Below are 25600 nucleotides of genomic sequence, written 5' to 3' on the forward strand. Positions count from 1 at the left end.
TCCCCCCGCCCCCCGAAGCCATTTTTTCCTCCCTTCCTCAGTCTCTTGTCCCTCTCTGATATGCTCTGGAGTATCTGCCAACCTTCTGGAACAAACAGAAGGCCCTGCCAAGGGAAAGGGACATAATTCCCCACCCCACCTCACCCCATCCCACCCCAATCTTCTTGGCAGAAAGGGCCCCATCAAAGGAAGATGCTCAGTAGATCCCACACTAAACAAACAGAGCAAATGTGCATTTAAAGACTAAAGCTTCTTTGAGTGCTTAAGAATAAAAATAGGTGTGGTATTAGAGAATCTGCCCCTGTATTACTGATATTTCTTTAAATAAATAGCTTGTAGAGGGAAGTATGTTAGATCAGATTTGTGACAAGAGTGTGTAGTCAGCCTTCAACCAGGGCAGCTGGTATAGCCCAGATAAGATTGCACTCTCCACTATCAACCTTGCCACAAAGTTTGACCTTGCTGACTTTTTGAACATGCTCATAGGAAAAGAAGCTATTGCCTGAGTGCTGGCAGGTGAAGTTTGTTTCTTTGTTTGTTTGCCTGTTTGTATAGTTTGTGAACCACCTGCATTGTCCAAGCAACTCAGGTGATGTACAGCATATTAAAAACAATAAAATAGAAAATCATTAATAGAGGAAAAACCCCACCCTCTCCATGGAGAAAGGAAACACCACAAACACTCAGGAATAATACCCCAATGTCATATTCCCAGTATCAATGTGGTGTTCAGGCTACAACGTGGGGTTACAAAACACCGTGCCTTTGAGCCTGCCGAAAAGGCCACCTTTTAGAGCCTTCCTAAACAACAGACTCTGAGGCTGGGAGCCCTTACACTGCAGGGCAGAAGCAGCCACTCAGCAGAGACATCCTCCAGGGTGACCACTTTCTCAGTAGAGAGTGTAATCCCGTCCCAGGGTTCTTCAGTTACAGTTTATTCAACAAGCCACACTGACCAGGTTCATACATAATACAACACCATACGAAGGCTTAGTACAAACTCCAAACCCAGCCACTGGGTAAAGTTCCCAATTACATGCTTTTATTGACATTTTAATATATTTGTATTGCATCAAACATAAACAGAGAGTAAACAAAGTAACATGATACTGGCAGTGGTAAGTATCTGGGATGTTCTTGGAAGTTCTTGGAGCCTCTTTTGGCCTGGTGATCCCTGCATGGGCAACTCACAGGATCAGTAGAAAAATGGAAAACACATTTGTTTCTCACAACACTTTGGGAGGTCTAAAGACCAAAAATGTTAAACTAGAATGGAAGAGCTGATGGGGGCTACAAGGTCTTTTGACCTAAAACATGGTCCTCAGAGGTATAAGTTAGCAATGCAGTCTTTTACCTGTGGATCAGTCCAGGATTGCATGCTCCCTCCCTCTTTGTCATTCAGCCTTACTTAATGTTATGCTTCTTGTGTGGCCCAGGTACCACCTCCTGCAGATGGCACTGAGGAAGTGGCTGTCATCCGGCTTTCCGGTGGCCAAGGGAAGATAGATGAGAAGAAGCAGGTTCTTATTGAGAAGGCTAGAACCGGTACTTTTATTCAGACAGACAAGGCCATTTACAGTCCAGGACAAGAGGGTAAGGAGACAGTAGCCCTTTATTCTTGTTTGCTTGATGTAATGTAATACATGATTAGGGCAACGGCAGAAGTGGGCATAGATCTACTTGAGCACTCCTGAAGTCTGCATGTCGTGGTCTTTGAAATTTAAGGAGGCCCATTCAGAAAGAGCTCAGTCATGTCTTTGTGGTCAGTCTAGCTACTTCTCTTAAAGGATAGCCTGCTACTTAAGGTACTGACCTGACCTATTGTTCAGGGCAGAGGGGATATTCTGCTGTAAATCTGTTTTTTGCATTTATATACTAGAAGAAGCAAATGCTTCCACACTCATGTTAAATAATTGTTACAGTAATCTGTGGGTTTTTGCTTTAAATTGAACTAATAGAGCATGGAGAAAAATGACAAGGTATTTGGAATGAAAGTGATTACATTATTAGAATAAAATATAAACTATAGTGATTATTCTGTTTGAATAATTATTCATTGAATAAACCGTACTGGCCTGTTTCACATATGCAAAACTAAATCATAGTAGAGGTAAGAACATTTAGATTTTCTTCCAGTACTTGCCAAAAATACACTTCATTGCTAGTTATATCTATCTCTCAAACTCACTTTTGTTCTTCATATATATATTATGCTATCCATCATTAATTAGTATGTTGTTTGTATGAAAGGAAAAGTGATAGCAAGAAGGGTAAGAATTCATGGAATATGAACACTGGATGAGAAAACAGAACTGAACCCTAGATAAATTCCCCAAAGAATGCTAATTAAAAAATTACTTTGGTGTTTAATAATTTAAGAAGTAGAGCAGAAATAGCAGCTTATTTATGTATATATTTGTTTTTACTGTTAGGATACTGGAAGTCAAATTTGTCTATTATAGAATAATAATAATGTATACTGGGGGGAAAAAAGAAGGGTAAGAATTCAGGTAGTGGAAGCTTGAATTGAATAACACTTTGTTTTACTGTGAAAATGGGACAGAAAACAAAATAGTTCTTTAAATATGTACATTTATTGTGATGCAGTGCTTTTTCGGATCATCACCCTCGATTCAGGATTTAACGTGTTAAATAAAAAGGTAAGAAATATTAATGGTGCAAGTTGCAAATTAAGTGGATTAAAGAAAAGGGGGCCCATATATATGGCTTATATTTTTACAAAATTGTCTGTTTTTTTGGTACAGATATGCACATTCCATTTTTGGATAAACTATCCCAAAAAAGATGGATAAAAAGTTAATGCTTTTTGGCTCCATTTGTTCCTCCTTCCATATGCTTTTTGCCCATGCAAACATCCCTCCAACCCGACCCCAAAAGGGCAGCTTGGGTGAAGAGGGGTTACAGTGGAAAAGCAACCCGTTCTTCCTCCACCTCCCCATTTTCCAAATATCCCTCCTGCAGTGCAGCTTTTTCTTTTTTCTTTTATAGCAATTTTATTAAAGATTATAATTACAAAAGTAAAAACTAATACAAACTGAAAAAATAGAAGAATAAAAAGAAAGAGGAAGGTGCAAAAAAGAAAGAAAAAATAGAAAAAGAAATAGAAAAGAAAGAAAAAATAAGAATGTAGTAAAGAAAAATAAAAGAAATATATAAAGAAGTGACTTCCCACCTTCATCACAAGAAGTATAAACAATTTTAGTAACTTATCACCTTAAACAAATCCATAAAACTTTGTCATTTCAGTCCTGATGTCAGCAAAAGTCCATTAAGAGTTACCAGAAACAATGACGTACCTATTTTAACCTTGATCAAATAAACCAACTTTATATTCCTTCCTTTTACTTCTAACAATTTTAATCTTTAGTCCCTTCAAATAATGTCGTAGAACTTGATTTCTTTTCATTTTTTCTTTGTCCCTTCTCACAAAATTCTTCAAAATTTTAGCAAGCCTCTTTTGTAAATCCTATATAGGAAAATTATTGAGGCCACTCTCTTGGCTTGTTGTTTGTATATTCCTTTTCATTATTAAGATATCATTTGTACGTCCAGTGTAACATCTTTTTCCATATCAGTTTTGATCTTGTCAGGTAGAACTTGTTCCTCTTCCATAACATCTTTTAGACACAGTTTATCTATAGAGGCAGACACTATTAAAATTAACTTCTAGGTCCATTGTTCAAAAATATCCTTCAGTATGTCTAATGTTAAAATATTTTGTTCAAACATTAAAAATGTTAAAATCTCATGTGTCCTTTTTTAAAATTATGACTGTGTTTGACATGTTTATTGTTTTATACTTTTTTGCTGTAGGGCGTCCAGAGTCACTTCTTGTGAGATGGGCAGCCATATAAATTTGATAAATAAATAAATATTTTGCTTCATTCTGTAACTGTAAGCCAAGTTTAAGTGTTCTTCTCCTTTAATTGTAATCTCTAGTTCCCTCTAGTGTCCCCAATTTTTAAAATCTTAACTTTTTTTTTTAAATTCAAAACAAAAGCATTTTCCCATGGGAAGGATTTTTTATAATTAATTCCAAAATCTTATTTCAAATTTATCTGGACCCTTAGTGTGTTTGTAGCTTTCTAAAATCAAAGTTTTAATCACTCTTTTGCTGTTTATTCCAAAAAAAATTTTTTTTAAGTTCTTAAACTTGTAGTTAAACTTCTTTCACTAAGGATTGAAGGAAACTCACACAGTGCTGTCAAACTTGTTGATCCTAAGGTTCCTAACAGCTGAGAAGCAGTTAAGAAGCAATTTCCAAAAATGATTAGAAAAGAAAGTATGTGAACTTAGTGTCCTTTCAAAGGCACCAACCGCGGTTTGAGAAAGATGGCTATTCCTTTGTCTCCCAGAGCTCTAAACCCGCTGGAGACTGCTGTCTTGCAATCTCTGCACAACAAGCAGCTGTCTGGAGCACTTGTGGGCAATCTCAAGTCCTCTCCTTGTCTGGAGAGGAATTATTGAAGAGCCAGTCTACTCACCAGCTCTTCATTCCACCCCAGTCATCATCTCTACTTTTTGGACCTGTCTTCAGTCCACCATTTCATCCCTGAAGTCCCAGTGCAGCTTTTTCATAGCCAACAGCTGTTGTAGTTTCCAATATTTTTGCACATCATGTTTACATAGGCCCTTTTTCTCCTGCACTAGCTAAGTCACTGGGATTGGAAGTGTCTTCCCAATCATCGTTCAATGAAGGAGCAAATCTGGGCTTTGAAGAAAACATGGGCTGAGGGAGGAAAAACATTCAGTTGCTTCTCACTGAATTATAATTGTGACAACAGCCAATAGAGCTCAAGCAGCTTTACATGTCATTTATCATTGTCCCTGGAATAAATGTGCAGGGCAAGGAAGCAGAAATTCAGCCTTTGTTCTCCCCATCAGCTCTGCTTCTCAAAATTCTCATGTCGAGATGTGTATACAAATATTTGCAACTACTCTGTTTTACATATATCATGAAGAGCTGAATAAAACTGCACTCCTTTATTTCAGTTCTGTGTTCAAAGAGAATGAGCCTTTCAAAATAAGGAAGGTAAAGTTTGGAATAAGACTGTCCAGAAAATTGCCTTGTTCCTACTTTTGATTATAAAGGTCTCCTCTTGTTTTCCTTTTCAGTATCAACTGGTAGAGCTGCAGGTAAGCACCCTTCTGGGGATCTGTAGTCTTGTGCACTGAGGGGGGCTGGGGAGAAGTGGCTGAACTTTCATCCCCATAGAGGTTCTAAGCCTCTGCAGGGATCCTATGAGAAATACCAGGATGGACAGTAATGATACTTTTTAAAATATTTTGCTGAGGCAGGATCCTGCAGGGAACCGGATTGCACAGTGGCGTAACGTGGAACCGGAGCAGGGGATTGTGCAACTGTCTGTCCGTCTGGCAAATGAACCAATGTTTGGCACCTATGAGATCAGTGTGGACAATAGGCAGGCCACACTATCCTTCGTTGTGATGGAATACGGTACAAAGTGTTCACCATGCTTTGAAGCTGGACATGCTTTATCTCCTCAGTTCATCCCAGTTAGTTTTTGGGTTCTAGAAATAGATGTCGAGTTTACCTCAGCTCAGAAACTATAACTGCTGGTCTAGCGGACCCTTTATTATTATTAATTATTATTAAAACCAATTTATATAGCTGCCCATCTCACCAGAGGCGACTCTAGGCGGCCTACAACAAAGCTAAAAACAGTCAATAAATACATTAAAAATATAAAAAGCAAAATAAAACAGAGAATAAAAGGATGTTAAAAATAAGGGAGCCACCTCACTAATTCCCCTGTCCCCTGGGGTCCCCAGGCCAGCTGGCATAACCAAGTCTTAAGGGACCTCCGGAAGCTCAACACTGACGAGGCCTACCTCACCTCAGGGGGGAGAAGATTCCACAGGGTGGGCACCACCGCAGAAAAGGCCCACCGCCTGGGGCCTGCCAAACGTAGGTGGCAGAACCCATAACATGCCCTCTGCTGGTTCTGGTAGGATGGGCAGATGAAATCAGGGAGAGGCAGTACCTCAGATAGCCTAGCCCCATGCCATGAAGGACTTTAAAAATCAAAAGCAGCACCTTGAATTGGACCCCTTTTGCCTATTATTTGAAGATAGCCATCCAAACGTTTTCAACAGGAATGGAGATGCATTCTGGCCCTGTCTGGGACCTTTTCATCATAACACCCTGAAATTTTTTCCCTTGGTCCAGGCCTCAGGAAGGGGAGCCTTGAGCATTCAGCCACATCCCGTGGCTACCAGTTGGTGCCTGATGTTGGGAGAGATGAAGGATTTTGAAGAGGATTTACCTTCAGAACACATTCTTTAGAACAGAATCATGAAAACTCTTAGATAACAACATTCCGTTTTTTGATCATTGTTAGAAATACAAACCCTTGCTGGTGGTCTGCCATTGTACAAAAAAATTAAACAATTAAGTTAGGGAAAGCAGTTAGAGCTTATTCTTTCCAAACCCTGAAGAATAACTCTGCTGAAGGTCACATGACCAGAAGGGAGGCGGGCTTAGGATAGCTTAGTCAACAATTTTCTGAGCAGCTGCCCAACTGCCTCTCCCAAAGGAAAATGCTAGGGAATTTTTTTTCTGAAATATTTTTCTGGCCTATTTTAAAACTGGGCCTTTCTTTTGATGACTTCTCCCCCTATACTAAATTTGGCCCCATTCTGCTAGCTCTTTGGAGAGTTATCCTGCTGATGGACAAGGAGACAGATCCTTGATCCCCTTGACATAATCTCTTTCCAACATTCCATTGGGTTGGGAAGAATAATAGAAGAAAGCTATATAAAATTTAAAAACAAGCAGAGCTGACCAATTTAAAACCAGAGCTTGGGCCATTCTTCAGCCTGATCAGTAGTTAGCCAAATTATTCATCTTTTCTTTCTTTCCTTCTTCTCCAGTGCTCCCCAAATTTGAGGTGAAGGTTGTAGAACCCACAAAAATCTTTTCAGCAGATGGCAACTTCCCTCTGAAAGTCTGTGGCAGGTTTGTATCACAGGGTTCGTGAACGTGAAAGTATGTTGCCCCTGCCCAGCACTGAGTCAAACAAGACTGGACAATTCCCCAGCTGTCATCCCTAAAGTCTGTTTGACACCATGTTAGGTGACCACCAGAATGCCTCTCCTACTTGCAGTTTTCACTGTACAAATGGTTTAACATATGTAACTTGATATATCCTTCCCTTGGCGTTTTTCCAAACAACTAAAAGACATTTTTCCCCCTTGAAATTCCTAACCTGGATAATTTTCCTCAATGAATAAATGAACAAGTATTTGTTATTTACTCATTTCTTTAATTGGGTTCTCTTTATTTAGTTTTAGGACTTGTGTGGAGAACAGATTGCATTTTAGGTCATATTTATGCAGAAATATTGAAAATTCAGAAGGGTTCACAAACTTTTAAGCACCGCTGAAATTTGAAGATTCCTTGCTGTGCTGCCATGCCAGTGTGAATGCAGTTGCACAAAAGAACTGCACAGTTACTACTAGGTCATTATGGCCATGAGCCCTAGCCTACCTCACAGGGTTGTGGTGAAGATCACATGAAATGACACCGTATTTGATGTGAAGTGAGATAAAAATCTGATAAATATGGAAGTCTTGGTTCCCATGAGGGGAAAATGAAAGATTTCAAATACAGTTTGTTTTTTTCCCCTGAAATTGGAACCCACTCAGTGTGAGATTTGGTAGTGAGATTAGTTTAGGATTGCCTTAAGCTGTTTTGCTGCCCTGGGAGAAATTTAATGCTGCACTTCTTCCTGCCCAAATGGATGGGATGGCGTGAGAAAAGGCTGCTATCACAGAAGGAGTTGGGGACAAAACCAAGTCGTGTGAGCACATTTTTTTACATTTTCCTGATTGCATCAACTCTGCAGCTTGAAACAAATAAATGAAAGAAGGGAAAGGAAACACAATATGGAAAACTATGAGCATGAGTGATATAATTTTCCTTTCCCCAGTTACGGCTGTACTGAGAGTCTCTGTGTTCCTGTGCACACCCATTTTTGCCAGAGTTACAACAAATGGATTGGGTTTTTTTTTCTTTTTCTTCTTTTTTGAGTTGTGCTAATACTGAGTTTTTAAAGAATTCCTTAATTATATATCTCAGAGGACCAATTTTTCCTGTTGCACCGCAAGAAAAAGTTTGTCTTATTTTTCATCGTAACTTGTCTGGAATGAATTCAGGTTTATTCATCACAAAAGCAAGAAGCAACTATTTATATGTAAATAATATAGTTTCCTAGCTGTTTCAGGGAAAAGTTCCAATTTTCATTGATATCACAGGTCTGCATCTAAGAGATTAGGGCTAGTTACATGGGTCCCATGTAGTACAGAATAACAATTCTTAAGTTCACTTTATAGAACTCTGGTGTTTGATCTATGTGGAATATAGTTTGTAAATAATATTTTATTATTTACATAATAAATAATCATCATCTTCAGCAATAAACAGTGTGATTTGCAAGGTAGAATGGAAAAGTACTACAGTGTTGTATGGGGATTCTAATTCAGGCACATGTAGGGTGTGTGGACATGACTGTGACAGCGACACAGTAGGGCAGGAATATGGTTGCCAACTTGGAAGGGCTTTTCTCTCTTTAGCAACCCTGTGACTGCCAGAAATTTCAACAACATAAAAATGAAATGGCGGGAAAAGCTACTCATTTTAAATTTCTCACTTACAGCTATTAAAGGCACAGCAGCCTTGCCAGAAAAAAAAAATAATGCCAGCTTTAAGCATTGGACTGTTCACATGTAGAAGAAGAGAAAAGGACAGTGTTTTTTATATTCATTTTCCCTCTTTTCCAGCTACACATATGGCAAGCCTGTTCAGGGTTTACTGCAAGTATCCTTGTGCCAGAAAGCTTACCAGTTTTATTGGAGACCACTTAATACAGCAGCACCAACAGATATTTGTCAGGATTACTCAAGCCAGGTAGGAATGGTAAAGAGATGAGTTGTCTGAATCCCTGTCCCACTCAGTCACTTTGCTGACCACAGTAGAATCTAATTGGAAAGAGGCTTTTAGGTCATCAAAGCCAACTCCTGCATGATAATGGAAACTGAATTAAAGTATTCCTGTAGAGTCCTTGGGTTCTCTGAGCTTAGCTGTTTTCTTGCAGACGTTTTGTTACCTGACTAGGTAACAATCTTCAGTACTAGAAAACAGAGAACAAACTCCACGCCACATCCCAGGCTATACTCAAATCACCATTTCCTTTGCATGTAAAAACAAGGAAAATAGGAGCCTAGTTCTGCTTTCTCTTGATCAGCAAATTTCTCTCTTTGGAGTAAGGAGTCAGCCCAGTGCTTCCTTTGTCTTCCTCTTGTTGTCGCCACATTTGGGGGGGGGGGGGGAAATCCCTCTTGCTAGATTAAGCAATCCATACAATCATCTTTCCTGGCAGACTACAAAGGGCTACCAGGAGGAGATAGAAGAGAAAAAAGGGATTAGAGGATGAGGCAACTTTATTCATATTTTGTCCTGGACATACCCACCGCTAGCTTCAGACTTGTTCATTGCTGGTAGGTAGCTTAAGGGAATGTAACTTTCCCTTAAAACACATACCACGGAGAGCAAAGTGTTTCTCTAGAAGTGTTGTGCTTTTTGTCAGTAACCTCAATGGATTTAAATGTGCAGATTAGAAAAAGTTTGCACCATATATTCAAACCATGGGCTTTCCAAAAGCCGATGAAGTAAATATTAAATCGTTGTCTATTTTCCTATGGAGCAGTGAAATGTGGAGCTAACTGTGAGGGTTATGCTGGATTCTAGCTTCCAGTAACATTTAAGCAGGCAGATTTGTGTTCTTCTGCATTTTCTCATTCTTGCCGCACACATCTAATAACAGGCGAGAAACGAAGAATTCTTGGATGGGTTGAATTTGAATTTCACGTTCAGTTCCATTTTGACCTCCATGCTGAGTTGTGCCCTAAGAAATTGTGATTTCTTGATTGTGGCAGACATAAGTCAAATGAAAATGAATGAATGAATGAATGAATGAATGAATGAATGAATGAATGAATGAATGAATAATCCACCCTGCTCTCCCTCAACCATTTTCTAGACTGACAAGACTGGTTGCTTTTCTGTTTCTGTGGAATTGTCACAGTTCAGGCCTCTGAGCTATGATTACAGCCGTAGCATAGATTTGGTGGCTATTTTGGAAGAAGCTGGAACAGGTAAGCAGAAGTGTTTTCTACCAGGTATGTCTATGGTCTGGACATAAATAATAGAAGTTGTGCTTTATTTTGTTTTCTTTATTATGCCATATTCATGTTTCATTCATGGAATTACAGTGGTACCTCAGTTCATGAACTTAATTCGTTCCACAATTCTGGTCGCAACCCGAATCAAATTTCCCCATAAGGTTCAATGTAATTACGGTTAATCTGTTCTGAACCATATGTTTGTTTTTTTAAAAACCGCAAAAATATGAAACAAAATACAGTACGAAGGGAGAGAACGCTAACCTTGCTCGACGCGACTTCTGGCGTGGAGGACAGGAAGGTGGGTGGGGAGGCGGTTATTGCTTGGAGGGAGAGTCCCCCTCCCTACAGGAAGCCGCGACCACGTGTCACGGGAGGGAAAATGGCTGCAGATCCTGTTCGTCACCTGATCTGGCGTTCGCAAATGGAGGCAAAATTTTGTGACCGGAGCTGTTCGTGAACCGAATTGTTCGTGAACAGAAGCGTTCGTGAACCGAGGTACCACTGTATATGGGGATCTGGGTGATAGTGTTTCTTACTGGTTGTCCTGCCATGAATTTGCAGTTTCCCCCCATCATTTTGCATATTTTATAATAGTCCTTGTTATAGTCCTTTCTCCAAGCAAGGAGCACTTCTAGACATGTCTGGACCAAAGTCTATCTGAATTCCCATACCAGGCTGATTTTCCTATAACTCAACCTTATGCTAAACAAATATTGAAGGAACCATTTAGATAACATCCAATCAGGTTATCCAAGGTATTAATTGGTCAGTTTGAATTTCCCCCCTTGGAAACTTCTATGCATCCTTTTCTAGTAAATCTCCTATTGGCCAAACCTGCTTTGTCTTTAAAAAGCTTGCAGAAAGGAAGGGAAACACTCAGCTGTAAAATGACTGAGAATCACCCTCTAAGTATAATCAAAGGTTAAGGTCCAGATGAGTTTAGGTAGTGAGGGCTTTGTTCCCACCTGCACCTAATCACTGCACAAATATGCCCTGGCAACATCTTTTTTCTGCCATATCCCCATAATATATGTGAGACAGGTTTAAATTGTCATTTGCTACTAAATTAAAATTAGGTATTAATTTCCCCAGATTCCAACATTGCCAAAGGGCAGCCCTAATTGGTATGAAACTTTTAGGCTTGGTTATTCATTATTTTGATGTCAGCTCCGCTAGGTAGACCAGACCAAGAATTCAACTCCATAGGAAAGCTAAACTACTTTTACTGAGAAGCTTGTAAGTTTGATTGTGCTGTACCTCCTCCTCTTTCTTATAGTTCAGTGAAGTAGACAGGTGTCTGTCTGAGCCACTTCAGAATGTTATCTGTTGCAGACTTAAAATATGTTTCACCCCTGTCACCGTGGTAACAGATCTTGCATATCTTTGTCAAGGCCATCTCCCTTACTCTCTACACTTGAAGAGAAGTCAGGACATTGCAGAGGCAAGAAAGGGATCAGCAATGGGGACAATACAGTTTATGTCAATTTATTTTATTGTCCCCAGGAAATCAAGGAAGGCCATGGTGGAGCAATGTTGTTCCAACAGACTGGATCAACCTCATATGCAATTTAAACACAACTCAGAAGGCTGAGAGACAAATGTCTGGTCATTTGAAGTGCCCTAAGTGTGTGGTCATGTCTATTTTATTGGTGTTGCAGTCACATAATGCCAAGGAAGTGGGATTAGCCATTAGCCTAGGTCCCCTCTGGTACCTGGGCCCTCAAACTAGGCCATCCTCTGAACCTGCTAGGTCTCCAAGCTTAAAGATATAGCTTTGTAGAGGAAATCATTTTGTCCCAGCTTAGGGCCAAATGATTCTTCAAAGAGGGGTCATCTCTGAAAACTCTGTCAGCCCTCTTTCAGAACGTCATTCCATCCCCTTTCCCTACTTGTCTTCCATTGCCTGCCCCCCAAAAATAGCAGTCTGCCAGCTGCACTCCCAAGCCACTGAGCATGTTTAGCCCTCACTGAACTGTTTGGCAGATTTGCCCCAGAAGATGTTCCCGTAACTCCTGAATCCTAACAGAGCACTGAATTTCTATTAGCATTTGCTTATGACATTGGATGTGACTATAAATATGTCCTAGAATAATAAAAGGTATGAGTTGGATGAGACCTGTAAGTCACCAGTGTGCTATTGTTATAAAGCCAAATTAAAGATGGAACTTATGGTTTCTTCATATATGATGCCTATTCTTCAGAAGATGACCAACTAAGCTTCATCTCTTTGTTCTACAGGAGTGCAAGCAAATACTACTCTTCAAATCCCAATATCTTCTCAGTTAGGATCAATGTCCTTTGTGGAAACAGATAATTACTATTACCCAGGCTACCCCTTCAGTGGAAAGGTAATTTCTATACTTTTCAGCAACTTCCTAGTACTTTTCAGCACAATTTAGAAAGAAATGCAATAGGCTAAGTGACTACAGATGCCTTTTTAAAAACTTTCCGTTACACTACAGAACATCCATAAGGGATGAGATGGCACAGATCCAGATAAGGAATGCCTGCATAAATATGCTCCTTTTGAAAGTTACACACTATGGATAGGCAACTTACACTTTTAGTTTACACATACTGCTCATGATACATGCACATCAGTCTCCTTTCAGTCAAGCCAATAACTTAGCAGATTAGTCCCTTTCTAGAAGTTTGAACAGTCTTGACTGCAGGCTGTAATTTAAAGAATAAGATGCTAGCCAGAAAAGAATTTTTAAAAAGAGGAAATAACAGTACAATAACTTTATTGCGGTCATCAACCAGCACAAAAGAGGAAATAATCCAAAGAAAGTAAACCTTCTAAAGAGGGCTGAATAATGAGTTTAAACACTTCTAGAGGATGGAGTGAAGTAGACAGATTTCAGTGAAGCAATCCTGCATCTGCTGCACAAGAAGCCACCTTGGATAAATTCCATTATGTGAGTAAGCCTGAGTTCTTCCTCTCTGTTGTCCTCACAGCTCAAAGCCTTGCAAAAAGATGGATCCATTCTGAAGAACCACAAGGTGTTCTTATTCATTAATTTCAGAAATGAGCGCATCAAGATGCCTCTTACCACTGATAGTAATGGAGTGGCTGCCTTCACTTTGGACACAGATTCCTGGAGTGGAATGGGGGTCTCTTTACAGGTCAGTCAAGTGCATCAAAGGTCCTAGCAAGAATTTCTTAGTGTGCTGCTTTATCAACAGCAAAATATTTGTGCCAGATCTCCTCTCTGGGTATGTCAGCACTCCCTTCTGAAAGAAACATTCAACAAAAAATGTTTCTTCCTTGGATATCTTTTGCAATAGTGACTAAAGGATGTTAGATGGTAAATATACAGTTCTGTGAAAAAGAGTATTCAGCCCCTTTCAGATGTTCTGAATTTTTTGCCTATCTTTGCCCCTGATTGTTATCTGAGCTTCATGCAGGCCCTAGGGGAGATTGCGTGAACAAATAAACATTTGGTCCCTGTTTCATTTACTTCATAAACCAAGTTATCCAATATGCAATGTGCCGGTGCGAAAAAAATATCACCATATGGGTTAGCCCTGTCCCCAACCTGTATAAATCAGAAGTCACAATATATATGGGCCATAACTGGTCAATGAAATTCATGAAAACATTAATTAAATTGAACTGATGGGGGGCATTGATATGAATAAATCAGTGTATAAAGTCACAACTTCCAATAAACCACAAACAAACATTGATTTGCTTATATGGCAACAAGGAAGCAGGATAAGGTACCCAACAATATTTTAAACATTATAAAATATCTGAAGGAAGAGAATGGTCTCTTTCTTATCTGAAGGAAATATTTTCTAAAAGGCTACTGCAGAAAAGATATGACCCCTATAGTGTAAGATCAATAAACAATAGGTGGGGAGCAGAACCCACTTGGAAGATCTTAAGAGGTGAGCAGAGATCCAAAGGGTAACACAAATGGGTGGTGAGCAAGCAAAAAAATAAAATTAGGAACTTGTTTAGAATAAATCATATGCAAGACTTAGAGTGTCTTTAAGGCATTCTCATCCTATTTATATTAGACTGGTGATAGCTAATGCAGAAGGAGAAGCAGAGGCATGACATTTATAACGTGTGTCCTCCTGTTTGATTTAGGTTTCTATTCTCAAGAGGTAATATGAGCCACAGAGCTTTTAGGCTATAACCGTGGCGGTAAAGAGACTGTTCTGCTTTCCTCCAGTAGATGGCAATCTGTCACAAACATTCCAATGCAGATACCTGGACTTTAAACTTCTTAGGGCTGCTGGTCATTCGATTATGTATACTGGATTGGATAATGTTTTGATTGATTGATAAATCTGGTTATACCTGCATAAGACTAGAACATGTTTTTGAAAAGCATAATGACTTTCTTTTAGGTTAGGGTTGTAGTGACAGACATATTCTATCCTTACTGAAAGTAAAGGAAGAAGGTCTCTTCTAAATTCATGCTTTTGTATTAGAAAATGTGTGAGTTATTGGGGTAACTTAAACTATTTTCCTTGAATTAATTTAACTGATTATTTGGCTTAGGAATACAGTTTGGGCTTGTCTCTCTCTCCCTCCCCCCCCCCCCCTCCAGGGAACGTTGCAGCTGCAGGAACCAGTGTACAGCTCACAGATCAGCCAGACATATGAGAATGCTAATCTCTACCTCACACCATTTTACACCACAACCAAGAGCTATGTGAAAATCCAAGGGCTGTCAACAGTGCTCCCCTGCAACCAGAAGCAGGAGATTCAAGTGGATTACAACATTAGCAACAGGGACCTAGAAGAACAAGGGCAAGGCAGTGTCGTCATCTTCTCCTACTACGTAAGCATTGGGGCTAGGGTGGGAAGGGGTTGAGGGGGAGGGGGTAAAAGCCAGGTGGCCAGAGAGGGAGGCCAGCCCTTTGTTCTTCAGCCTCTTTGGTTTGGATCTTCTTAACAAGACGTTCCAAGAAGGTATTCCAACATTTGGGCACCACAGGGGCACTGCTGTTAGATACATCTAACACTGAAAATAAATCCTGCTTTTATGTGGTGTGTCTTCATTGTGAAACTATTGGTACTGAAGCAGCCTTCACCCCATTTCAGTTTAAAGTGGGTCTCCTTTAAACTAAGCTCAACTTCTTTATGGATACATCCACATCCATGTAATTATCTTGGAATAATATGAAAGACGTTTGCCAGAATGTTTTATCAGAGTTTCTTGGTGGTATCCCATCCAACGACTGTTGAGGCCTGACCCTGAGATTGTTTGTTTAAATGTTTTATATGGCTGCCTATCTCAGGGCAGTGACTCTGGGTGGCATCCAAAGTTAATTTAATTTGTTATTTAGCAATCCAAACCACAATATTTGAGCTCAAAACAGTAATCTCAACTTATAAAAAACAGCATTAACCAGGAGAGCTCACCAAACTCCTGGCCCAAATACCTGGGGGCACATCCAGGTCTTCACTGGCTTACAAAAGGTTAACATCTGGATCTCTGGGGAGATGCTGTTTTAGGGGCAGACAGAGAAAGGTCCAACAAGGGACCCAGAGCATGCCTTCTCTGCTAGATGTGGTGAGGAGAGCAGAGACAATGGGAGACAGGGAGTCCCACAAATAGCGTGGCCCCATACCATGTAGGGCTTTATAGGTGATAACCAGCACCCTGAATCATACCTAGATGTTTTAGAGTCTTTGGAAGGTTCTTAAGTGTCTCTGTGTTTATATACACTCAAAGCCTCCCCTTTGAGAGTGGGTGACAAGAAAGCATCCAAGCAATCACCTTCCTTGTACCACGCTGGCTTGGGACAAAACACAATAATTTTTATAGGAATTCTGCAATCATGTGGATTGTATCCCATGATCTGTCAGTCCTGAGTCTAGGAATGCAAAACAAAACTAGCTGGATTAGACCAAAGCTAAAGAGATCACCTCGCCTACTCTCCTATTTTCCCCAGTGACCATGATGTGCCTCTGAGATTTGCCTCAGAGATTTGTGAGCTTGGGAGTCTGTTTTGCATGATTTCATCCCCGTTACGCCTCCTTCTTCCACAGGTGACCAGAAAGGGGCAGATCCTTGTGCATGGACAAAAGACTGTGAAGAGTAAAGGTGGAGGTAGGATCACTGATAACAGGTTAAAGAGATGACTGGTGAAACTGGAAAGGTGATGAAGGGAGGCTGGGATTATGAGTGGAAGAATGATTTGCTCTTATTATTCTCCCTGATTCCTTTCTTTCACACCTCTTTCAGCTCTACAAGGCTCTTTCTCCATCCTCCTGACTTTTAATTCTGACTTTGCACCACAGTCATCTCTGGTTGTTTATTCTCTCTTCTCTGATGGTGGTGTCATTGCGGACAAAACTACATTTGTTGTCTCCATGTGCTTCAAAAACCAGGTGAGTAGGCCCATGGATGTCATGCATGGAGTAACAGAACAAAGTGGGATTGTGGGGAGATCAATGTCCTGAATGGCCCATTCAAAAGAGAGAGAGGGAGATCCAGCACAAGTCATTCTGTCTGGATAGCAGCTTTTTGAAAAAAGGGAGGAAACAGATTATTGATTTACACAGAGGTCCACAAGTTTTACTCTTGGCTTTAGCAATCTACAAGGGGCATTGTCTTTTGGGTAATAAAAACACAATGCAAACTCTTGCAGAGTCCTTGGGCAACCTCATGTATTAGTTTTGGAGCTCATTATCATGGCTGATTAAAGTGCTATCCATCAGTTCTTGAGCTAACAGAAAACTCTACTTGCATAAAATTAGGTGAGAATTTTACACCTCATGCTGAAGCTGTACAACTGCAGATTCTAGGAAAATTCCTGTATTAGCTTGGATCCTTAAGCTAAAATGTCACCTGAATCACAAATCTAAGATAACGTTATTCAATGGCTAGCTGTGGCTTGAGATTAAGAAGACATTGTTCCTTTCTCTTTTACATTGGTCAGACCAAACCTAGAATACTGTGTTCAGTTCTAGGCACTACATTTTAAAGAAGGTTAGTGACAATGTATTGTCGAAGGCTTTCACGGCCGGCATACAATGGCTGGTGTGGGTCTTCCGGGCTGTGTGGCCGTGTTCTGGAAGTTTTGTTTCCTAACGTTTCGCCAGCACCTGTGACCGGCATCTTCAGAGTGCAGGAGCACAGACAGGATGAAGATGCCAGTCACAGGTGCTGGCGAAACGTTAGGAAACAAAACTTCAAGAACACGGCCACACAGCCCGGAAGACCCACACCAGCCAAGGTTAGTGACAAATTGGAATGTTTCCAGAGGAGAAAACCCTAAATGATAAGAGGCCTGGAAGGAAAAATTTAGAGAGGCATTGGGTATATTTAGCCTGGTGGAGAGAAGGCTGCAGGGAGATATAATAATTGCCTCCAAGATTTTGAAGGGTTGTCATCTAGAGGACAGATGTGTTCTATTTTGAAAATAGAACAAGAAACAATGGTTCTGGATTACAAGGAAGTAGATTTTGTAAAGTAATTATTTTATTTGAAATAATTCTTAATGTAAGATCCATCCAACAGTGCAACAGAAATAGTGGACTCTGCTTCCCTGGAGGTGGTTAAACAGAGGCTAAATTTGTGGCTGTTGTAATAGTGGATTCCTGCACTGGGCAGGATATCAGACTAGACAACCTCCAAGTTATCTTCCAAATTTTATATTCTAAGATTCTAATAGTGTTAGCCTATCTACACAGCTGATGTCATGCTGCAATTTCATGGCACCTTGCTGAAATAATATAATTAAGTATTATGGAAATGTAAAGGGTTAGGGTTAAGGTCTAAGGAAACTCCACAAAACTGTAGAGTATACAAGTGGACATTTGCTCTATTTACTCTATTTACTCCACAAAATATTTACTCTACAAAAATGTAGAGTATACAAAATGAATATTTATAACTAGGTACAGTCATTGGTACCTTATGGTTTCATGCATCCTGATTGAGATTCATTTTAGCACTCCTGCTTCTCATTCATTTTTGTAGGTCAGTCTGGGGTTGCCTCAGCAGCAAGAATTGCCAGGATCAAACATTGATCTTACACTGAAAGCAGCTCCTGGTTCGTTATGTGCTGTCCGTGCAGTGGATCAAAGTGTCTTCCTCCTCAAGGAGGAGCAAGAGCTCTCCAAGGAAACTGTAAGGAACACATAGAGAAAGAGGGAGTTGGTGAAAGAGATATGATGGCCGGGAAGAGGAAATGGATGGGAAATGGAAGCTTCTTGTTTATAGCATTGTTCTACAATCCAATGTTTAAAAGTGCAGGAATAAAAGTGGTGCATTATTAAAATGATAAACATGACCCAGTAAAACACATAAATTGCAGTAACTCCAGTGACAGTGTTTGGTCTGGGAATGACAGCCTGAATCACATCTTTTGCTAGACAGCCCTTGTGTTCCTTTGCAGGTATATGGCATGTTTGATTTCTCTGAAGGATACCCTTATCAGGTCTCTGAGTATGACTATTGCTTTGAACCTTTCCAACCGTGGTGGCGTAGGAGGCGCTCTGTCTGGAGACCCCAGTATGACTTTGGGATTGACCTCTTCAGTTTCCTCAAGGTAGATATCCTTCCATTTTTTTGTTGTACCTTCTTATTTAGCAAGCCAGTGTGGAGGAGACCCTGAGTCATATTCAGGGATCCCCAAACCACACCAGTGGCTTTTCTAAAATTGTGCCCTGAGGCAAGAGAAACGGCCCATTGTTTTATAAGCGTCCCTGCTGCCCTGGGCAAGAAACTGTCAATAGTTGAAGAAGGAATGATAGAAGTGTTGGGACTCCCTGTTGTCAATCAGCTTTTGTGGAGTTTGAAAGTAGGATAAAAACACCCCAGATTCTCTACCAGATAGAATGGTGATAAGCATGCCCCAAGGGCAACGGTGCCTCCTCCACTTACCCTTTAGCTCTCAGTAATGCCTCCATTTGAAGAGACAGGGGAAAGGAAGCTGCACAGCTAGGTGAAGAACTGTGAAAAGATATGGCAGGGTTGAGGCGGGGATCTGATGCTTTGGCTTGAAAGTACAGACACAAATAATACAATCTTCCTTTGATCTTCTTCACTGCTGACTTATGACAGGAAATGGGACTGAAGGTCATGTCAAACTACAAAATAAAGAAGTCGGCTTCATGCAGCAGCTATCCATTTTATGGTGTCACCTCAGCAGGTAAGGTTTTTTCCAAATTCTTGACTGAACACAGGCAATCATGAGTGTATGGATGTGTATAAGCATGAATGCATAGATGCATGTGTTTACTACCAACATGACGATAGCTTTCTTCAGTTTCATCTGCATTTATAGGTTTGGCAGGTTTATAAAGTTCAGAAGCAAGTAAAACCTATTTGATGAGACAAAGAAAGGTGTATCAACACAGCAGTCAATGTTTCACTTTTTGATTCTCTTTCAAAAGAATTCACTTTTTACTAGCTCACTTTTTCAGCGTCCCTTGCTAATAAATTAGTCAAAGCACTTCAGGAGAAAAACAGGCTCTTTGCCTATATTCTTTTTGCTTTACAACAGCTATGCCAAGGGTGTTCACAACAGAAGCTTACATGGCCCTACCTTCTCCCTCACCTGACCAACCCTTTGAATCCCAAGTCCGTCAATTGTTTCCTGAGACCTGGCTGTGGGGCTTGTATCCTGTTGGGTAAGTTGTGTTTGAACTATACTTCCTGTGCTTGAAGCAGCACACATATGGAAACACGCTTCTAATGGCTACTGTATATCTCCAGTCAATCTTCACCATGTTGGTAGCTCTGAAGAGGTTAAATATTTCAGTTTAAAATGCAAGGCATTGGATCTAGGAGGGAAAATTCCCATTTGCAAGAATAAAACCTGTCATCTTTCTCTGTTACACCCCAAATTCTTTGCAGTGTTTCAGGAACAAAGCAAGTGCCTGTCACAGTTCCTGACTCCATCACTGAATGGAAACTCAGCATGTTCTGTACTTCCCAAAGCCATGGGTTTGGGATTTCCCCAGCAGTGGGCTTGACAGCCTTTAAGCCTTTCTTTGTGGATGTCACCATGCCCTACTCTGTGATTCGTGGGGAATCGTTTCCACTGATTGCCTCCGTCTTCAGCTATATGAAACAGTGCATACAGGTAAGATTAAAGTTGTGTTTGCAGGTAATGCTAAGCTAGGATAAGGATTTGCATTAACAATAATTTTTTTTGCACTAGCAAAAGTAAGGGCTGAGCTGCATGATCCCTTGTCCCCAGCATGAATACGGACCACCGACCACTTCTTAAGAGCAGGAACACACAATGCCGTCCTCTACTCTCCCTCAGTCCACCTGACATTTTCAGCTACTGATTTGTGTTGTCCAGTTTGCCTACTGCATCTCATTTCATGGTGCACAAAGACCTCTGCTCCAGTTGACCACAGAGAATGTCTTCTCCTTTCTGTCACTGCTTGCTGCACTTTGCAGCATTTTGTTTTATAAGTTCACCAGAGGAAGAAGAAAAGCTCTCCTTGTAGTCCAAGTGATAGAAAGAATGTTTACCGGTCCAGGAGGGGTAAAGAATGAGACCCAGTTTGATGTAGTGTTTAAGGCACCAGGCTGAAAACCAGGAGACTGAGAGGTTTAGTCCCACCTTAGGCACGAAGCCAGCTGGGTGACCTTTGGCCAGTCCCTCTCTCTCAGCCCTGGGAACCAGGCAAAGGCAAGCCACTTCCAAAAAACCTTGTCAAGAAAACTGCAGGGAATAGTTCAGGCAATTGCCAAGTCTACACTGACCCAAGTACAAAAAAAAAAAAAAAAAAGGAGGGGGAGAAGCAGGGGAATCCACCAATCAGGGCTCTGGTGTATGTGATCTGGAGGGAACAGGATATCATCACTGTGGAGGAATGGGATGGAATCCAGAAAGGGATGTCTTAGGCCAGGTCCATTGCTAGCTAGTGTAAGTACAGGAGTCAAGCAGCTGAAGGCTGCAGTGCAGAAAAAACTCAGTTTTGTATGTGAGAAAAAAATAATCCTGGCTTGTTGGCCATTCACAGCATTTTTAGTTATTGTAGGCTGTACTTTTTGCCTCTGTATTTTTGAAGATTTATCATTTGTTGCATTTTTTGCTCTGCTATATTTTCATTTTCTTTTATGATAATGTTGTCAGTTTTTGTTGGGTGTTGAGGTGTCCTTGTGAGAGGTGTTTTGGGTAGAAATGTATCTTTTTGAGGTGTGTGTCTTTGAGAGAAGGGTTTCCATTCACTGAGGGGGGGTGTTAAATATGTGTGTGTGTGCGTTTTTTCTGATTTTTACTAATTTCCCATCTGGGAACTATATATATTGTTGTTGTTTGTGGAGGCAAGTATGTGTAGGTGGATGAAGAGAAACAAGATGAGTCCAATCAGTCATGCATAAATAGTAGATACCCTCTTCTGTGGGTAGTACTTTGGATCCAGAAGAACATTTAGCTTCTTTTATTTCTCTTTATATTCTGGCACACTAAAATGGCCAGCATGCCATTGGGAATAACTTGTCGCAACCAAATATGTTTTTTTAAAAAAAGCCTTAAAAAGTATCTTTTGTTAATTCTCCATATTTTTTGTCTTTCTACTCCTGTTTTTCCATTTATTGTGGCTGAGCTCTGCTCTTGATCTGTCTGTTCAACAGATCCAGATTACCCTCTACAGGTCTGAAGACTATGAGGTACAATTATGCAAGGGATGTAAATACACCAGCTGCCTGTGCACTAATGAAGCCAAAACCTTCTCATGGAACATAAGGGCTACTAAACTGGGTGAGGTGACCTAAGGGAGGATGGCTGGGCACACTGATGATAGATGCAACTAACTGTAGGGTATTCCAGTCAAGACCATTATCCCATCGTTGTGCAGTATTGAAACAGGTTCCTACTTATACTTGGACTCATATAGAATCTTGGATTAGCACCTAACTACCTTACGCCCAGATTTAGAACTCCTGCATCCATTCTCTAGAACCGATATTCTCTAGATTTTGTCCTGGAAAAGAAAGTGTTAACTATGTTGGAATAATATCTGGAACTTTTAATGTTCACGTTTGAAAGCTGTTGAGGGCTTCCTCCTTAATTCTTATAGTAACAGTTATATACAGTATATTCTATACCTCTAGTGAATCAGAAGGGTTGAAGGGAATGGATACTTCAAAAATGAGTGTGAGAGGACAGCCCTTCTACAAATAGGCTATGATGAGAAGTTCAGAGAAGGCACTGCCAATGTCTGGGCTATGGCCCTTATTTGATGTTTTTCTCTGGCAGATTGGTGAGTCATTGACATGCACTCAGACATGACTCTTCTTCTTGGCCAATGCACCAGGGACACACTCTTACCTGGAAGTCATATCATATGATTAATATATAATTTTGGCTTCAGTAGGACAATCATGCTGTCTATAGCTGGACTGGCCTCTATGGCTATTTTTATAAACAAGTACATATTCAGTGAATAAGCCTTTAAATCTTGCAGTGAAATGTTTTGTTCCTCAAATTCAAGTTTATTCTGATTTATTTAGCAATGGTCAATGGCTAGCAAGGCTGATCAATGGAATTAGGCAGCAGTACTGGAGGGAGAGTTTATAGAAGTTCTTTGGTGATTAGATTTCTCTATAAGTTGGTTTTTGCAGTGATTAAGACGTTGTTCTATCCCTCCATGTCAGGCATGGTAAACTTCACTCTCAGCACAGAGACACTGAATCATCGAGTATTGTGTGGCAGTGAGCAAACAATTGTGCCGGAAAAGGGCCAACAAGACATCTTGATCAAGCCTCTTCTTGTCCAGGTGAGTTTACAATCCAGCATTCCAGGCTTCTATAATCTTCCCTATCCTGACACTGGCCTGTTTTCAGTACAGGGAAAATGCTTAGCTAAATACCCCTCATGTGGCCCGTCATACAATCATAGGTACATATGAACTTCTACAGCTCATAAGAATAAATGCATTGTTACCTGCACTCCTTGCTCTGTACTTTCAGCAACCCGTACCACACGGGCCATTCCTATGTTTCTTTCCCTCTGTTTAATACTCATATAGCCCTTTTAGAGTCTAAAAGATGCTGAAGAGTCTAAGTAAATTAATTCCTGAATAGAAGCATTTTGCAGTCTACCATCACTGTGTAGGAAAGGCCAGGCTCTAGCAGTGATAAAACAGTATTTTCCCTGGTCAGAGGGCAGCCTCAAGGTGCAACAAATCTGCTAGGCTTGCTACTTTGGAGGCAAGTCTGGAAACTGCAGTGAATTGAAACAGGCAAAAGAGGCAGAATAGGGAGTGGCAGAGGAGACAGCAGATTTTATGCTGGTACCATTTTCTGCCAACTTAAGCATCAACCAAGAACATTTTGGCTCTGCCATATGGAAAGGCCTATGCTTCTTCCTGGAAAATGCGACAGGATCTCAAATTGGGGATGCTGTGGAAGATGGAAACTATTAATTACAACAGCCTCAAAGGCTCCAGATGACAGTTTCTGAATTGATTCCTAACTTCAGGAAAGAGCCAGAAGCATCTGCTCACACAGAGTCTGGGGCGATGAAAGGATCTGAGGAAAGAATATAATTTCCTTACCAGCCACTAGCAAAACACTCCCTTTGTATCACTTGTGTGGTGGTAAAAGTTACCCCCCCACACACATGTGAGCTGCATTCACTGCCAAACCTATGAAATGCCCCCCCCCCCATACATGTGAACTGCTTAAACTGCCCATGTAAGAAAATATTTACAGGTAGTCCTCGCTTATCAACCACTCGTTCAGCGGCCATTTGAAGTTGCAACAGCACTGAACGAGTGGTACTTATGACTGGTCCTTGAGGTTCCGGATGTTACAGTGCCCCCACAGTCCCAAGATCAAGCAAAATCAATGGAGAAGCCAGCAGGAAAGGTCATTAGTGGCTCTGGTAAGTCCCCTCCAGTCTTCTTGCGCTCGCACCCCACTGGACCATCCACCCCAGCTTTCCTGTGCTCACACATGGCCTGCACCGGGCTTCCCAGGGCCTCCCCCACCTCCCATGCCACTCCCTCACCCCTCTGTGGCACCCCCACGTTCCTTACCCGGGACTCCCACCACTTCCCGCTACATGTCCTGGGGTTACAATGGCAACTGGGACTGCCAGGATTGTTGTTGCTAAGTGATGCAGTCATGTGACATTGCACTTTATAACAGCATCGCTTAGCGAAAGCAATCCCTGTCCCAACTGCTATTATAACTCAAGGACTACCTGTACAGCAAGCTGAATTGACCCTGAGTGGCAACAGGGGGAGGAATCAGCCAGGAACTTGTGGCCCAATAAACCAAATTGTTTATATTCCCTGACCGTATCTCAGATATGGCTAGCATGCTGACCTAGTATTTATTTTATTTTATTTATTTTAGAAGATTTGCATGGCCGCCCATCTTAGAACTCTGGGCAGAAGGTCCAGAAAGACATTAATAATAGGGTCACACAGATAGGCTTATCAAAAACATTCTGTCATTGCTGTAATTTACACGGTGTCTGCCTTTTTCCTTTGTCTTGCCTCTACAATGTATTAGGCCAAAGGTATATAAGCTCTGGTTCTGCTATTGATCAGGGCTGATCAGCAATGTATCAATTTTTGCTGGGAGCCCTGTATATACTGTGTTATTGTGTGCATGGTAATAAAATTATGTTGTATCTTCAAAGTGATTTGGTTGCTTTAGGTGAGCCAGGTTTTGACCACAACAGTTGTTTCCAGATGTTGACTTTCTTTAGCTAAACCACCTCTCAAACAGAGCCCATTGCATTGCATTGCATTGCTGCTAAAGACCAGAGGAGAAGGTTTCTAAGAAGCATGTCAAGCTTTTAATTGGGACTGTAGACTGTGCTTAATTATGATTATTTGTGATGTTTTCTTTCCCCAACCTCCAAGCCTGAAGGTGTCCTGGTGGAGAAATCTCATAGTTCCCTGCTATGTTCTAAAGGTCAGTTGAAATTCAGCCATTAACCTTAGGGTCTAAAAAAAGTTCGGGGGAATAAGCCAAATAGCTTATTATTAATTGCCTGGTTTCCTATAAACATCTTTATCCTCCTCACAACCTTTTTTGAAATTACATTGACAATGTAGTAGCTGCACAAGTCCATTTTCTTTCAGTGAAGATTGTGCAAATGAGTTTCCAGATGGATTGTGTCACATAAGGTAGATGTGTGTTTCTCCTAACCTGTGTTTTACCAGGTTTTGTTACCTGTAGCAATTGCTTCATGCTGTCTCATAGCAGGTTAGTTTTTGATTAGGAAAACATCACTGTGGATACAGCGGGAAAATCTTTCACCTCAGATATAGTTCTGCTAAGGTCAGGTGTGGCATGCTTGTCAGTCAGTAAATTTATGTGGACATGAGGAATGGGTTTCCTTGAACATGAAAAGAAAAAATAACGTGAAAATTGAGAACAATTGTGCATTTCATCATAGTCAAATCACTGAAACTGGATGG

General features: G+C 40.8%; 1 protein-coding gene across 1 annotated transcript in view; it reads left to right on the top strand.

The window, feature by feature from the left end:
• Nucleotides 1-1103: 1103 nt before the first annotated feature.
• Nucleotides 1104-25600, top strand: part of A2ML1 (alpha-2-macroglobulin like 1) — a 44230-nt gene continuing 19733 nt past the window's right edge. The window contains exons 1-21 of the mRNA XM_088138468.1: nt 1104-1118; nt 1437-1593; nt 2608-2660; nt 5137-5157; nt 5320-5479; nt 6916-7000; nt 8824-8950; nt 10083-10197; nt 12466-12575; nt 13186-13353; nt 14793-15026; nt 16241-16301; nt 16437-16582; nt 18177-18326; nt 18595-18747; nt 19263-19350; nt 19705-19831; nt 20058-20286; nt 21795-21921; nt 22818-22939; nt 25040-25091. Coding sequence (XP_087994594.1) covers nt 1104-1118; nt 1437-1593; nt 2608-2660; nt 5137-5157; nt 5320-5479; nt 6916-7000; nt 8824-8950; nt 10083-10197; nt 12466-12575; nt 13186-13353; nt 14793-15026; nt 16241-16301; nt 16437-16582; nt 18177-18326; nt 18595-18747; nt 19263-19350; nt 19705-19831; nt 20058-20286; nt 21795-21921; nt 22818-22939; nt 25040-25091 — 2500 coding nt within the window. The remainder of the gene's footprint in view (nt 1119-1436; nt 1594-2607; nt 2661-5136; nt 5158-5319; nt 5480-6915; nt 7001-8823; nt 8951-10082; nt 10198-12465; nt 12576-13185; nt 13354-14792; nt 15027-16240; nt 16302-16436; nt 16583-18176; nt 18327-18594; nt 18748-19262; nt 19351-19704; nt 19832-20057; nt 20287-21794; nt 21922-22817; nt 22940-25039; nt 25092-25600) is intronic.

The sequence above is a fragment of the Python bivittatus genome, unplaced genomic scaffold (assembly GCF_059951505.1).
Source record: "Python bivittatus isolate LINGU-HERP-01145 unplaced genomic scaffold, Pbiv_v1 ctg000220_np1212, whole genome shotgun sequence".
NCBI lineage: Eukaryota > Metazoa > Chordata > Lepidosauria > Squamata > Pythonidae > Python > Python bivittatus.